The following is a 14,896-nucleotide window of genomic DNA, read 5'->3' on the forward strand; positions in this document are numbered from 1 at the left end:
TTAAATCTACCCGTCCGATAAGTCCAAAATACTGCAAAAATGTTTAATAATTCGAGTACATACTTTGTTTGTCGATTGATGAATCTTTGCGGTACACATCAGGACCACGAACCGCTATTACAAAAGGAACATCCTTCATCCAGATCAAATTCTTCCTCTTGTGGTTGTTTCCCTTAGTTAATCGATTCTAAAAGTGCATACCGGTATTTAGATTTGCCCATCAAACCGTATTTCGTCTGGCAGCAACTTACAATAGTTGATAAATTTGATCAATAACCCATTGCAGTTGTAATTGGCGGTTTAGGGAGGTTGCCCATGATATATTTGCTCCTATACTCAGGGGTGTCACTAAAGGGGTGTACTCCCCCCCCCCCCCAACCCCAGAAATATTTGCCAGGGCGACAGCTGTTGGGCAAACTTTGCGGTTTGTCAGAAAATCATGATGTTTTTCACCGGGAAAGTAGTCTGTTTGTCGGGAAGAAATTGTGAAAGTCGGGTGAATACCAAATAACTAACCAGAATGCAAAATGCATTGAGGTTTCGATGACTTCATTGCACTAGGCGTTTGCTTGTTTGTAACCAGAACTAGCTGTACGATAGAAATGGCCCGAACCAATAGTTTGATACAATTACATAAAGGCATAATAAACACATGTAAGTCTACTGTACGTGGCAATGCACAACTCTACAAACACAATACGGGTGTACTCAATGATATGTATACACACACCAAGTACGAGAAGTACCCACGATTCCCATCGTTGGATATCATGTAAAAGGATTTTCATAGTGAGACCTCTGGTGACCTCAAATGAGATTGGACCTCACAAGCAACAGGATCACAGTACTCAATACGGCAAATCCATACATCATGTACGAAAGGTATCCATGATTTCTACCATGAGAAGTCATGTTTTCAAGGTATTCAGGCCTAGACAAATATTTTTAAAAGTACTCGCTATTTGGGGACCGTGACTACAAATCTATTTGCCAAATTTCACTCGCCACTGGGACTGCACTTAAGCAGATACATGATGCTACGTAATTGCACATTGGAAAATTATGTTTCTGTGCTGTATGACATTTAAACTTTTTTCACCAAAAGTATAAGTGTTGAACAAAGACAAACAAATGTCGTAGAATCATAAATAAGCAGTTATGCCTACTGTAATGTCTCAAACAATTAAAAATAAAACATCTGCAAGAATTCCTCAGTGCGATGCTCGAGTGTATCCGGGAGGTAATGAGCCTGTTCGATACCGGTCTGGCCAAAGTAAGGTGGCATGCTCATCCATGAGAAATCCACCGGTTTGCCGTGAAATGCTCAAACTTGAAAAGAGAAAAACAATTCAAAATGAGCTAAACCTCTAAATTGGTTATTACCAACCGACGTGACTAGTGTTTAAGGTACAAGGCATTCGGCTTCTCCGTCATGTGTGGAGCCGATTATTATTAAACGTTACATATACCACCCCCCCCCCCCATTTCCAACAACGTATATCAAGTAGTAACAACTAAAACATATTGTAACGACACGTCAAAGCTCATTGTTTGTCGTTAGCGTTAACAAGTATTTTCTCCCATCAAATGTTTTAACTTGGGTTGATTCTTTACATTATTAGACGCTTTACGGGAATTGTTTGTTAGATAAAATCTTATAAGGGGGTGTCACTTGCTTGATTTATGAACAACTGTTAAGGGGGAACTCTCTCTTGTTGACCGATTTTGGAGGTCACTGAGTAGGACTTCTAGTTTACGCTCCGGGGGGCCAAAAATGTTAGGTCTGGGTAAATCTTAACCAGCACGCATGTCGTATTTAATTGTGTGTTATTGGTTGATGGTTGTAAACTGGGCGTGGTTTATGTTTCTAATAGGGTTAAGTGCAAGTTTACACATTGTAGGTATAGGAAGTAGTTTCTGCTTAAAAGCAACTGCGGGCTCGGACGAGGGGCGGTTCCCGGCTCGGAATAGGAGGGGTAGAACGATTCTGACCATGAGTTAGGAGACGAATGAGTCATCTATTGACAAAAACAGTGGTGGAACAGCCCAGGAAGTCGGATCGGACGACGAGTACAATAACCTAGAAGACCAGGTTCAACACTTCGGTTCGACTGCGCCGCAGTTCACCAATCCGCCAACTGCGCCGCCGATCACCAATCCGCCGACTGCGCCGCAGTTCACCAATCCGCCAACTGCGCCGCCGATCACCAATCCGCCAACTGCGCCGCCGATCACCAATCCGCCAACTGCTCCGCCGATCACCAATCCGCCAACTGCGCCGCTGTTCACCATTCCGCCAACTGCGCCGCAGTTCACCAATCCGCCAACTGCGCCGCCGTTCACCAATCCGCCAACTGCGCCGCTGTTCACCATTCCGCCAACTGCGCCGCAGTTCATCAATCCGCCAACTGCGCCGCCGTTCACCATAGCCCAATCTTCAGCGCCGAAGTCTATCGTTCTGCCCTCCGTGTCGAGACCCGCCATTAGTAATGTACTGTGTTGTATTTAACTTCATCGACTGTCACATTAGAATAGCATCATTTCGTTAATTTGTATTTGTATGACAGAAGAAGTCAATCTGTCAGCTGTTTATTTTAGAAAGTTTTTTTTTCAGTAACTTTTACTTTAGTCAATCCTGGTTGTTGTTGTTGTTGGAGAGTAGTATCCAGGGATGTAGGACAATTTACACAAACCCTAATCCCTCTATTCACTACAAAAATACAAGGTAGCATAATTGAGTATATATACAAAAGAAACATCACCAGGCCAGGGCATAGTTATATAGTACAAATGTACAGGGTAGCATAGCATAGCTAGTGCACACAAAAGAAACACTACCAGGGCAGGGAATAGTCAAGATGACAATGTATTGTATTGCCAAGTTATGCAAATTGATGCACTAGTAATTATGTGTGACATCACATCCAGCCAGTGAAGTGAGTGTTGGATAAGATTTTTATTCACTCTCCAAAATACCATCATCGGATTGAGTCCTGCTATATCTCTTAGCTGAAAAAGACGGAGCTACAGTAGTGTGATTTTCATATCATGGGGCACAGGATCCTCTATATAGGATACCTGTATTGAAGCCTGGGCTAGTATATTGTAATTTATAACTGGCATTTAACTGTGAAATCTGAAAACACAATTATTTCCTGGAGACTCCAGATTCACTCAATATGTAGTGTTCTGGATAGGGCAGCTTGTCGGCAGAGTTGGGATGGAAGTACATCACCTGACCGGATAAAATATAGCTGTATTGCAGAGCTCGTCTGACAGGTTAAGAACTGGAACCATTGTAAGTAGAAACTTGTTATATTAATCTGTTCTGTATATGTAATATTTGGGATGCAGCCACTTTAAAATTTGTATACTTTTGGAGGTGCACAAAAGTCATTTTAATTTTGTGTAGTAATTTTTCATTATGTTGGATAGTAAAAGTCACGCCTTAATTGACTTTCCTTAAGAAAGTGGATGTTTGCTATGATTGTAATAGTGATGGTGACTTTTATAGCACTACAAATTATTTCAAACTAATTTTGGCAGAGAGTGGTTATATGTTTAGTGTAGTGAACATGAGGTTAGCGCGCATAAAGGAAAGTTATGATGTGCTCACCATAGCTTTGGAGTAGGAATGTATATATGTTTGAGTTTAACCAATTTTTTGTTTGTATGTGGAACAAGCTAAACTTTGTTCAAGATTCATATATGGGTTATTGTTACAAATTTTTTATTATAAATTTATGCAACATATTTAGTATAGTGTGTTTGGACAAAGTATTATAAGAGAATTTGATTGTGTATTTTGTTCCGATACAGTGCCACTCTCCTCACATTGGGTCGAAGACCGGAAGCTTTTGAGGATAGTTTTTTCACCGACTATAACACCTACCACAACCTGATATCAGCAACCACGTGTCAACAAGTATTGTCAACATCTTTAGGCAATATTCGTCATAGTGACAACTCTGAACTCATTTTTTTTAAGATAAATGTTAAATCAGAATTTCATGATGGAAAGGGGGGAAAGCTCTTCAGACTAGAAGAGGTAATCTCATTCTTTTATAGAGAAAAGAATATCCAATTAATATATATTAAGACTAAATTTATACGTACCAGTTTGCTCTCTCGCAATTGAAAAAGATCCAGGGGTATCAAAACTTTGGAAAGTCTCAAACTTTTCAGTAGTCAAGCTAAATCTAGTATATGTCATCCTCTGGTAAAGATTGCGACAAAGCAATCCGTTATCTCTAAGTAGTCAGTAGTCATATGTGTCCTTAAGCAATATTACAGAACGTTGTAACCTTTATTTTCCATATTCTTCTTTTTATTATTTTAAGGAGAAAGTTCCTCCTCGATAAATACATATTCACTTAAGAAGTTGAATTTATAAAACTCGTTTGTATCATTAGTTGGTTGGAGTAATTCTTTTTTGCATTGCATAATGATTTTGGATAGCCGCTAGGCGAATGTGTCGCATTGCCACTTGCATTCTTTTAGGGGGTGACATCGACTTCTGAGCATGTGTTAAAACTTGGTTTCGTATTTAATAATTGCCTCTGTAATGCACGACCACTGTGCACCATCTTGACATGTATATAGATCGTAAATAAACGGGTAAACTTTAATATCTCCTGTCGACAGCCTCATTCCTGTGTTCCCGCATTTCCACTCTTCCTTGCGCTCACCACCGAGGACGGCGCGTTACAATATTTACTTCTTTTTTTTTCTGTATCAACCGGTGTTTCCATTTAACTGCAATAAATCGAGTTAATTCAATTTTCGATATCTCAAATATGTTTTAATTTTTGATATCTGGAAATGAATTAAAGATATCTGGAAATGAATACGATATTTCTGAAAATGAATTAGAGATTTCTGAAAATGAATTAGGGATATCTGTAATTATTGAATAAAATGGCGTTCCATACTGATATATTCACCTCTGTGCTGCGTGCACTGACCTCTACCACCAGGTCAGTGGCTGCGAGCCTGTATTTAGCACCACTGTATTCATTCACTGTTGTATATATCTGTTTAGTGTTTACGCCGCGACAGGAGCAAATTTAAATCATGGCGAATGAAGAAGTGACCATATTTTCCACTGGTGTTTTTGTTATTGCTGTTTATCTGATAAAACTTGTCTTACTTATGAAGAAGGACACCACGTCTAGAAAGGAACCAGAATTAGGGAAGCCGTTAAGAGAGCGTGAATTTGACTTGGACGAGCAATCTGTGTTCTGCAACAGCGGAACTTATAGTTGTGTACCGAGAAGGCTGGTTCACCGACAAATTCAGTGAGTTGACTTTGACCAGTTGAGTTGTGTACCACAGACATTTAAACATGCATAGAACAGTACGCTTTGTAGCTATTTGAAGGGTCGTTCGCGCCATCTTGGTACACTGACTCGCGCAAAGGGTGCCTACGTTATATTTTAACGAGGTTTCAACGAAATCCTGATTTTATCGTCAAAATGTCTTCATTTTTTCATATATAGAACTACTTGATGCACCAGATAAGCTCGAATTTTGTGGGAAATGATATACCAATTGAAATGAGTTACAAATCTGTGGTATTAAGGCCTGGCTTACAAATTGTTCGTACTTTTGATAAAACAAAATCCTAGCAAAGTTCGCAAATGTTGTACAATCTAACTTGTCAGAATATTACCCTGTGCAGGTAAACAATCCCTTGAAGGCTGTCAGTCTCGAATAACGAGTCTTAGAGGGATTTGCATCGGAAATTGGAATAGAAATTCTATACTCAGGGGCGTCGGAAGCTATTTGGGATTGGTACGGCAGATCAGAGTGTGGCCATCTATCATAATTATCGTGGGACGTTTGGTAGGTCAAACTACGCAACGTGCCACCATGGTTGGCGCGTAGCGTAATGGAGAAAATTTTGAAAAAATGCCTCCCAGATTGCAGGAAATGGCACTTCCCGAGCTTGAAAGCAAGACCCCTGCCATGCCAGAGAAGTCACATTTAGCCTACTTGCTTGTTTCATTTTGGTTCTTTATTTTTTTGCCATTTTTTTTTCTTAGTCATACTTTTTTTTTTTCTTTTTTTTTGCGCCGTGAATATTGGTCCGGCGTTCGCCGGACCTGCCGTACCGGCTCCGACGCCCCTGATACTGCAAAATTCTTATCAGGGAATTAAATGGTTAATACGGTTTGTTTGTGGAAAATTAACTTGAGTCCGGCCAAACATCATGTTAGCGTTATTTTGGTCGTATTTTAATGGCCTTCCATAGTAGCTGAAATTGTTGACCCCTCCCCCTCCCCCATAGATTTAAACCATTTCATGTTGTTCAGTCCGACTCAAGATTGCATATGGGCCTACACATCGGTAAAAACATTGGAATTCGTTTAACATTATCCTTCCGTATGTATTGTTCATCTAATAGACCCCAATTCCGTCACATTGCAAACCCACACCATTCCTATCAATATATATGTGGTTAATTGTCAAAAAATAACAGCAAATTCGTATTTGTCGGTTTCCACCCGATTTGGCCACTAATTTGGCTGGTTACGTCACAGCCTGAGAAGCCTGCTTGGGGGCCCGGGTGGCGAAGCTCGCGGAAGCATTTCGTTAGCTTATAATATGACTTTAATGTTGGAAATGTATACATATTTGTACTGTTATCAGTTTTCGATTGGGGCGTTCTGTACATCCGGGGTCTCTGACAAGGTTTTCCTCTGTTTGTCTTCACTGCAATATAATGTGCCAAAACCACACTGTTTAGTTCGCTGCAGCTATTCTTGGATCAAGATATGGCAGTGCTTTAAGCGACTTCTGTCTGTTCATAAACAAAAGGAAGCCCTACCCCAAACTTACAGTTATATTCTTCGTATGTTCCTCCCAATCTGCCCGCTCCCCATGTTGGTTCCCACAAACTAAAGACATTTGTTTTTACAAAATTTCGGATCGTTTAATATTTGTTTCCCCATGCTCATATACACATCCCCATATTGCTCCCTATAATTCTCTATCCAACAAGGGGGTAGGAACGGGGGGGCCGGGGGCGCCAGCCCCCAGTGAAAAATATGGTGGGGCGGAAGTATCATTCCGCCCCCCGCTTCGCAAGTCACAAAACCCCTTTTTCATTTCCAAATGAGAAAAAAATCTCATTTGGAGCACCAAATTGCATCTAAGGCCAGGTGAAAATGCAAAATTATTTACAAAATGGAGTGGGTGTTGAAGTGTGCTATATTGCACCAAATTGCATCTGAGGCCACCTGGAAATGCAAAAAAATTCCAAAGGGGAGGGGGACATCCCCCTCCCCTTAGACCCCTCCCCCAGGCCGGCCATCAGTCTTCAGGCCCCCCACTCAAAAGTACATTCCTACGCCACTGCTATCCAATGATACCGACATTGAGCTTCATATATAGGGTTCTGCCGAATAAACTAAAATTTACAATCAAGGATAATCAGCAGAATTCAGCAGCTTCATACCTCGTGATAAGAACAAGTTGCTGGTATAGGCGTATGCTGCATTATTTTTGTTACTCATGAAGTGACCGTGTTAAGGTTTCTAATGTTTTCTGTTTGTTTTTATGTTTTTAGTTTTTTGTTTTTATTTACGCCGTTCCTTTCTTACCTGTCTCCAGTCTACCTATGCACTTTCCTTTACTACAGTAATTGTTATGTCAAACACTTATAGTGTCGTGAACCCTCATGTTTATTTAATATATGCAGATTTATGTAAATACTCTGTTAACCTTTCCATTAAAAGATTTCCAGGAAATAATCATAATATAGAGTGTGATTGGCTGCTGCTGTCTTGTGACAGAAACGTAAAGTTATGATTGGAGGAAAGTATCATGTCTTTTACCTCGTGTTTGGCAGTTTAGTGTAAGCCAATTCAGTCTTACTGTATACCTCTACCGTGTAAGGTCTCCGTGTGTGAAAGGCACGTTAAACATATTATTACTACTGATCATATAGGGTTCAACGTAATAAGTCTAATCAATCCTGCAAATAAATAGAACGAAATCATTAAATATCTCTGTGGACTGATAATTTTACGTTATTCATGTCGTCCCCGCCACGCGACCATCGAAATCTGCCTTACCGTACCGGGACGGACGCGACACTAACCTATTAACTTGGTAACATTTTGCCACTGCTCCTCATGTAGCAAGGTTCATGTAACATTTTATCACGTGTATCAAACTTCAACAGCACAGTAGTTGCATTAGAAACGAGAAAGGCGGTGGAATTTGCTTCATATTGTAATTAAAACTAAATGAATATTTTATAGTAACTTTTGTGTAATTTATTGTAGATTGATCAAGGAACGCGAATGGAATCCTTTTCGATGGTACAAAACTACACACCATCAATTATTGGAGGGATCCTTGAATGCAGTCGCTCAGCTGGTTGGTGCCAAGAAGGAGAATTTAACGTTAATCGATAATACAACTACAGGTTCGAAATAAAAATAAAATATATAACCTATTAACCGGCATAAGCTCTGACCATAACAAATATTGAGATACTTCTTCAAAGATCACGAAGGGAGTGGGGTGGGGGGGGGGGGGGTGGGGTGGAAGAATGGGTTAGGTGGATTGCATAACTTGCTTTTCCATAAATTTTCGATTGTAACTGTATAAAACCCCATCCCAAGAAGTTGACCAATCACGTTATGACTATGAAATTAACATTCCTTTCACTCAATCAAAGTCTGTCAGCTCCCTAAAGTAAACCCCGTAGACCCTCTGCCAAGCCCACATGGATGTTAGCTCAACCGTCGTTACATAACAAGCGAGCTGAATTTCCGTCATGAAAATTAATAATTCTAGAAATTATTCCTTCATTCTCTGTGTACCCGGGAAGCCTTGCAGCTATCCAGATAAGAGTATGCAAAAGGTAACATTATAAACTTAATTGATTAAAGGACTATTCTAATGTAAAACAGGTTGGATCTGCACCCAACGACAAAAATAATTTCTTACGGTATATTGGCATATTCTGTCTTCAAATACGATCTGACATTATTATATTTTCTAATGTTGTCAAGTCAGTATGTTTGTGTTAAATATATATATATATTTTTTTTAATTGGCAGCAACAAACGTCATCTTAAAAAACCATAAATATTTCCCTGGAGATAAGTTTCTTGTGGTCAATCAACATACGTATCCTGCTGTCTGGAAACAAGTTGAGGTCGTTGCTAGGGAAACCCCAGGTATGGTTCAAGCTATTTATATAAACCAGGGTTGTCCAACCTACGGCCCGCGGGCCACAGTCCGGCCCGCCGCATGGTTGCGTCCGGCCCGCCAGCAAGTTTTGAGCAAATTTATTGATAACAATTTTAAGCTATATAATCAATCATTCGAACCTTCTGGGTCCAAAAAACTGCATACAGGTCAGTTTGTGTGACACTCTCTCAGCGGGGGGGGGGGGGGGGGTCGGCTGGACTTTATTCATGTTTTATCAGGAAGGAAAATAAAACAGTGCGCTCCGCACGCAGTGCTCATATCTTGTTGCCTTTGGGCTTCGGGCAAAAATCGAAAAATCGAGCGTAGAGTTCATGCGGCCCCCTCCTTCATCATAATCATTCCATGCGGCCCTCCTCTGCAAAAGGTTGGACAACACTGATATAAACCGATATGTATAATATTGCTAATAAACACATTATTACTTAAATATTCTTATATTGTGTATTCTTAGAATGTGGGAAGCTTTGAAGTGTACCATTTACAATTGAGCAAGTGCTAATAATGATGTTACATATACGAAGTATAAAGATACCCACCATATTGTTAATCCCCTAATTACCATCGTTTTAACGTATAGACAATTTTCTATAACCATGGAAGTTTATGTTAATCTTGAATACAGAGAATGTAAGACTAAACGGTCTAACATATACACAATTTTATAGTTAATGATGTAACGGATATCTGGGGTTTAGTCTCAGACTCGTCTCCAGCCAATATTCAACTCCAACCCCCCACCCACCCCTAAGCCCCCATGTTTTACTTTTAAAAAAGTTTCTTTTTTCAATAGGCCTACTTTGACCAAACGTATATAGCCTAGTGCATGGTTCTTATTTCCTCAGGAGTGGGAATTGTTGATATTGACATACCATTCCCCATAAGAAGTAAAGATGACATCATTGGGCCCTACGCTAAGGCTCTGAAGGAGAACCCGGGGATTAAGATAGCAATCGTGGACCACATAACCAGTAATACTGTCACACAAATGCCATTACAGGAGTTAATAGATCTATGTCACCTTCATGACGTCATTGTAGTGGTGGATGGTGCGCATGCTCCCGGACAATTACAATTGAGGGTAGAGGAATACGGAGCTGACTATTACGTAGGTTAGTTATTTCTTTCTTTGTCAGCGACAATTAAAAGAAAACAAAATCGAAAAGTGTTGGCCGAGTGAGAAAAAAAATGGGGCGATATTTTCGGGAATGATATGGTTAACTGGGTGTTCCTATAAGCTATCGGTTGTTCCTATCTTGTCGCCGTTTTAAAAAAAAAACTTTCCTAACATAAGTAAGGAAAAAAGAATGGTTATCATTCACATAAGCACATGCTCGCAATTTTTTTTCAATCAAACGAACATTAATTACAAAGAAACTGCTTTTTAAAAAAAGAAAAGATAGAGCCGCGGAGAACGAGAACTAAAGCTCTCAACTCTAAGTCGAATAATAACAACTCCATTCGAAACGGAATAAACACTATATGTTCTTCAACAACTCTTCATACTGGTAGTCACATGCAAAGCGGAATGTATAAATGATGAAAATGTCAAGATTTTGCTAAATGGACATATTTTTCCTGTCAAAGTTTCCTGAAATGACGAATTTGAACTGAAATCTTAATTTTCAGTTTTTTTTAAGTTAACTCCCATAAGAGTTATAACTTAACCGCCGATTACTATAAAGAATGTCGCTGTTTTGATTATATTTTTTTCAGGTAATTTATGCAAATGGCTGATGACTCCAAGAAGCGTGGCGTTTCTCTGGGTCCATCCAAAGCACCAGTCAACTCTTCGTCCTTTAGTGACGTCACACATGGAGTATATGGACAACTTCAGAGAGCGCTTTTACTCTTTCATGACAAGAGATTTGATTCCTCATTTCTTGGTCAAAGATGCTATCGAGTTTCATAAAGAGCTTGGTGGAATTGTAAGTAGCAACCCCAGCCTTTCACGTTCACCCCCCCCCCCCACCCTCACGAACAGCCATCATGCACCACATACAAAAACATATCGTTTGAGGTAAATCATTTGTACAGCATTTGTGCTAGTAAGTATATGATGTGCATGCTGCCTACCGTATATCACTGACTGAAATACTGTAGCAGGTACTTTGTCTATACAGAAAGTGTTTCAACACTATCCTACCACACCTTCAGAAGTAGAATTACCAAGCCTAACCTGCTAAGTATTCAAATATTGCACATTTATGTACGTTTAAGACTCTGTTGGAAGGGAAATCTGGATTATGGACCCTCAGACAGCTGTTTGAAGTGAAACCATATATTGCTGGAACTCACAAGATTGAATATGAAACGAGAAACCAACTTTTGAAGATACTTCTGCTGAAATTAATATTCAAATTAAAAAAAAATAGAGTCATGCAAATATACAGCATCGCTATAAAAGGAATTAACATCTTTACCGTATTTAATAGATCATTTGAAGTCACCCGTTTAATTTCAACTTGTATTATACATATTTTAATATTTAGCCGTATAAAATTAGATGGAGATCAAAGGATCCAAATGTTATGTTTCATCATAAAGTGATATTTCTCTGACTAAAAACACAAAGGTATAGCAAGTTATACTTCTAAGTTTTCATTACAAAGCGTTATCGATAAACCTTACACTTGCACACCTGCCACTGAAGGAAAATAATATATTTCAAAGTTACAAGTGAATGACTAATGTGATTTTTTGCCAAAACCATGCACTTTACTGCTGCCACCACAAATAATGAAGTAAATATTGCCCTCCTGCAGTGCAACACGTGACTGTGCTAAAGCAATTTCCATCCAAATTGGTCACTTGATTGAAAGCTGTGTTGTTTTCATTCTTATGTGGCAAATAATCATATATGGAAGGGCTTCCACTCTGGTTTCAGTATTTATTCATATCATTGGCTGACATCGTGTTCCCTTGAGAATTGGTACACGACATACACAATGCCGTGTACACACTCTGTGCGCGCCTCCATTATCCTGATGTCGGTTTGAGACGGCTTTACATAGTCATTACGGTGAGTGATCGGATATTTGTCCAAAAGGACAATTCATGAAACTATATTCTAATGTTCAAACAGATTACAACAACAAAAATTCAAGAACGATAACTTTCTTTTCAGGACGTCATAGTGCCACGCAGTTCTGGCATATTAACGAAGGCTGTTGACATGCTTTCAAAATCTTGGCAAACTAGAGAATTAGGAATATGTCCAGAATTAAGAGCGCCCTGCATGAGAATGCTCGCCTTCCCATCGGAACTGAATGAGATCTACAAATATTCTGATCCAGGATTTTGCCGCGAGCTTTCCGAGGATTTATGCGAAGAAGGAATTCACGTGAAGTGCTTCTACTTCGATGGAAAGATTTGGTGTAGAATCTCTTGTAACGTATGGAACGATATGGATGATTTCGAGAAAGTTAGAGACGTCATTTTAAAGTTCGTCCGTGAAAAGAAAGAAAGGATTAAGAAAAGGACTTTGACGCAATAGTTTCATGTAAATTGTCAACAAAAAAAAAAGAGCAAAAACTAAGGGAAAAAGAAGAAAATATTTTGCTGCGTGTATTTTCTTTGCAAATTGCAACGTTTTGGCAATTGCGCAGTGAATTTCAGCCGTCCGTGATTTTTTTTTTCAAGTCGTGAATAACCTGCCACCCATCATCATGCACCTGGGAAGAATAAAACTCTGTAAAATGGTGCCTTAAAATATCACTTATTATATATTACACAATATGAAGAAACTTAAAGATTTATAAGGCGTTATCAATGTAAGAGGTAACATTTTTCGTTACAATGTTATATTTCTCTCCGAATAAAATTATTTTATTATATCAGAACAGTTATACATATAGAGATAATTTATTGTTACTGTTAGCTCGCTGAGTAAAAACACCTGTTGTTGCAAGACAAATGTTTCTAACGAAAATGATGAAACTTAATGATAGTTTTAGAACGTGCCGTTTTTGCTATGGAAACAGTTGGAAACACATCGATGCAGAAATTTAATGATAGGAAGTTTTGTTATAATTAAATGCTGTCATTTGAATATTGAAGTAATCAGGAGCTCAGAAATGTGTAGAAATGGGGGAGGGACAAGGGTGCAGCATTTTCATCCAATTCTTGTTTCATTGCTAATTGTATTAATAAATTGTATGTAATCCCCTTGAAGAGTTCAAGTTAGGCGATTCATGCGAGGTAGGCCACAGCATAATTATCATGATTTGTGATATCTGATGCTATTGTACTATCTCAGTTCGTCATATATCGTACGGTAAGTGGCTCAGCAAGCCATGGCCACCTTGTATCATATATGCCTTGGAAAGATCTAATCGTTTCAGTCTAATTAAAATAAACATTCATGTCAAAGTGGTATCCATTGAAATATTCTATATTATATTATGTCACGTCACGACGTCACGTCATGTTGTCTGATGTCGTGTCGCCTGGCGTTAGTTATATCAGTTAGGGAAATGGCGGGATTACAATTTAGTACCGTGTTGACATTCGGATTTAAACCCTATAATCAACTTACAGAATAACCTACATAAGGATGCACAATCTGAATACCTGTAAAATATGCCATGGAGTTTTCGAGCATTCAATATCAAAAGTTTTGATATTTCTTGATATGAACTTGCTTCCATTTTAAGTGTCCATATTTTCTAGCTACTGTATTTATCAATCATTGACTGTACATACTATAGAGTTTATGATTTAGTTTTGCATAATTATATATTCAATTCGAAAGGAAATACCGTGTCTTTATTTCTCATCATTCAGTGCATTCCGCTTTCCTTGCGATTAAAGGGTGTGAAGACTCGCGCATAAAGAAACGTCTCATACCGGTAATCTGACCTAGTTTCGAATGAGGTGTAACAGAAGTGTTAGACACCACCATCGATCCCAGAAAGTATACACACAGCTTGCTACCGTCGGTAATTAGACACTAGTGTACAGTCAATACATACTGCTACGGCAATACCCACAACACAGTGCAGTGGCGTAGGAAGTTACTTTTGAGTGGGGGGGGGGGCTGAAGACTGATGGCCGGCCTGGGGGAGGGGTCTAAGGGGAGGGGGTGCCCCCTCCCCTTTTGGATTTTTTTGCATTTGCAGGTGGCCTCAGATGCAATTTGGTGAAATATAGCACACTTCAACACCCACTCCATTTTGTAAACTAAATTTTGTATTTTCACCTGGCCTTAGATGCAATTTGGTGCTCCAAATGAGATTTTTTTTCTCATTTGGAAATGAAAAAGGGGTTTTTTGACTTGCGAAGTGGGGGGGCGGAATGATACTTCAGCCCCTCCACATTTTTCACTGGGGGGGCTGGCGCCCCCAGCCCCCCGGTTCCTACGCCCTTGACACAGTGTACATACAGCAGCGATGGACATCTCAGGTCTAGATAAAAGATAACAAGGTATCACGTTTCATTACTGTCTGCATTTTGTAGCGACAAGCAGAAAACTTCACTTGCAAGCAACGGAAAGTTAACTTTTTTTTTTCAGAGCGTGGCACTCGGTTTGGGGCGAGTGCAATTTTTAGGCCCTTTGTCTATTTTCACATGATTAATTCCTGTGTGGGCAATTGGGCCTTTGAGGTTGCTACATGGGCCCCGTTACAGTTAAAAACTGAATTCGTTGGTATTTTTGAATAGCGCAATGTCC

General features: G+C 39.4%; 1 protein-coding gene across 1 annotated transcript; it reads left to right on the forward strand.

Annotated features, from left to right (window-relative positions):
• Positions 1-4,948: 4,948 nt before the first annotated feature.
• Positions 4,949-13,980, forward strand: LOC139964704 (uncharacterized). The gene is made up of 6 exons (XM_071966561.1): positions 4,949-5,297; positions 8,292-8,434; positions 9,075-9,194; positions 10,071-10,337; positions 10,942-11,153; positions 12,353-13,980. Exons 1-6 carry the CDS (start codon positions 5,074-5,076, stop codon positions 12,719-12,721), a joined length of 1,335 nt encoding a protein of 444 aa, XP_071822662.1. The 5' UTR covers positions 4,949-5,073; the 3' UTR covers positions 12,722-13,980.
• Positions 13,981-14,896: the final 916 nt, after the last annotated feature.

The sequence above is a fragment of the Apostichopus japonicus genome, chromosome 23 (genome assembly GCF_037975245.1).
Source record: "Apostichopus japonicus isolate 1M-3 chromosome 23, ASM3797524v1, whole genome shotgun sequence".
Lineage (NCBI taxonomy): Eukaryota > Metazoa > Echinodermata > Holothuroidea > Aspidochirotida > Stichopodidae > Apostichopus > Apostichopus japonicus.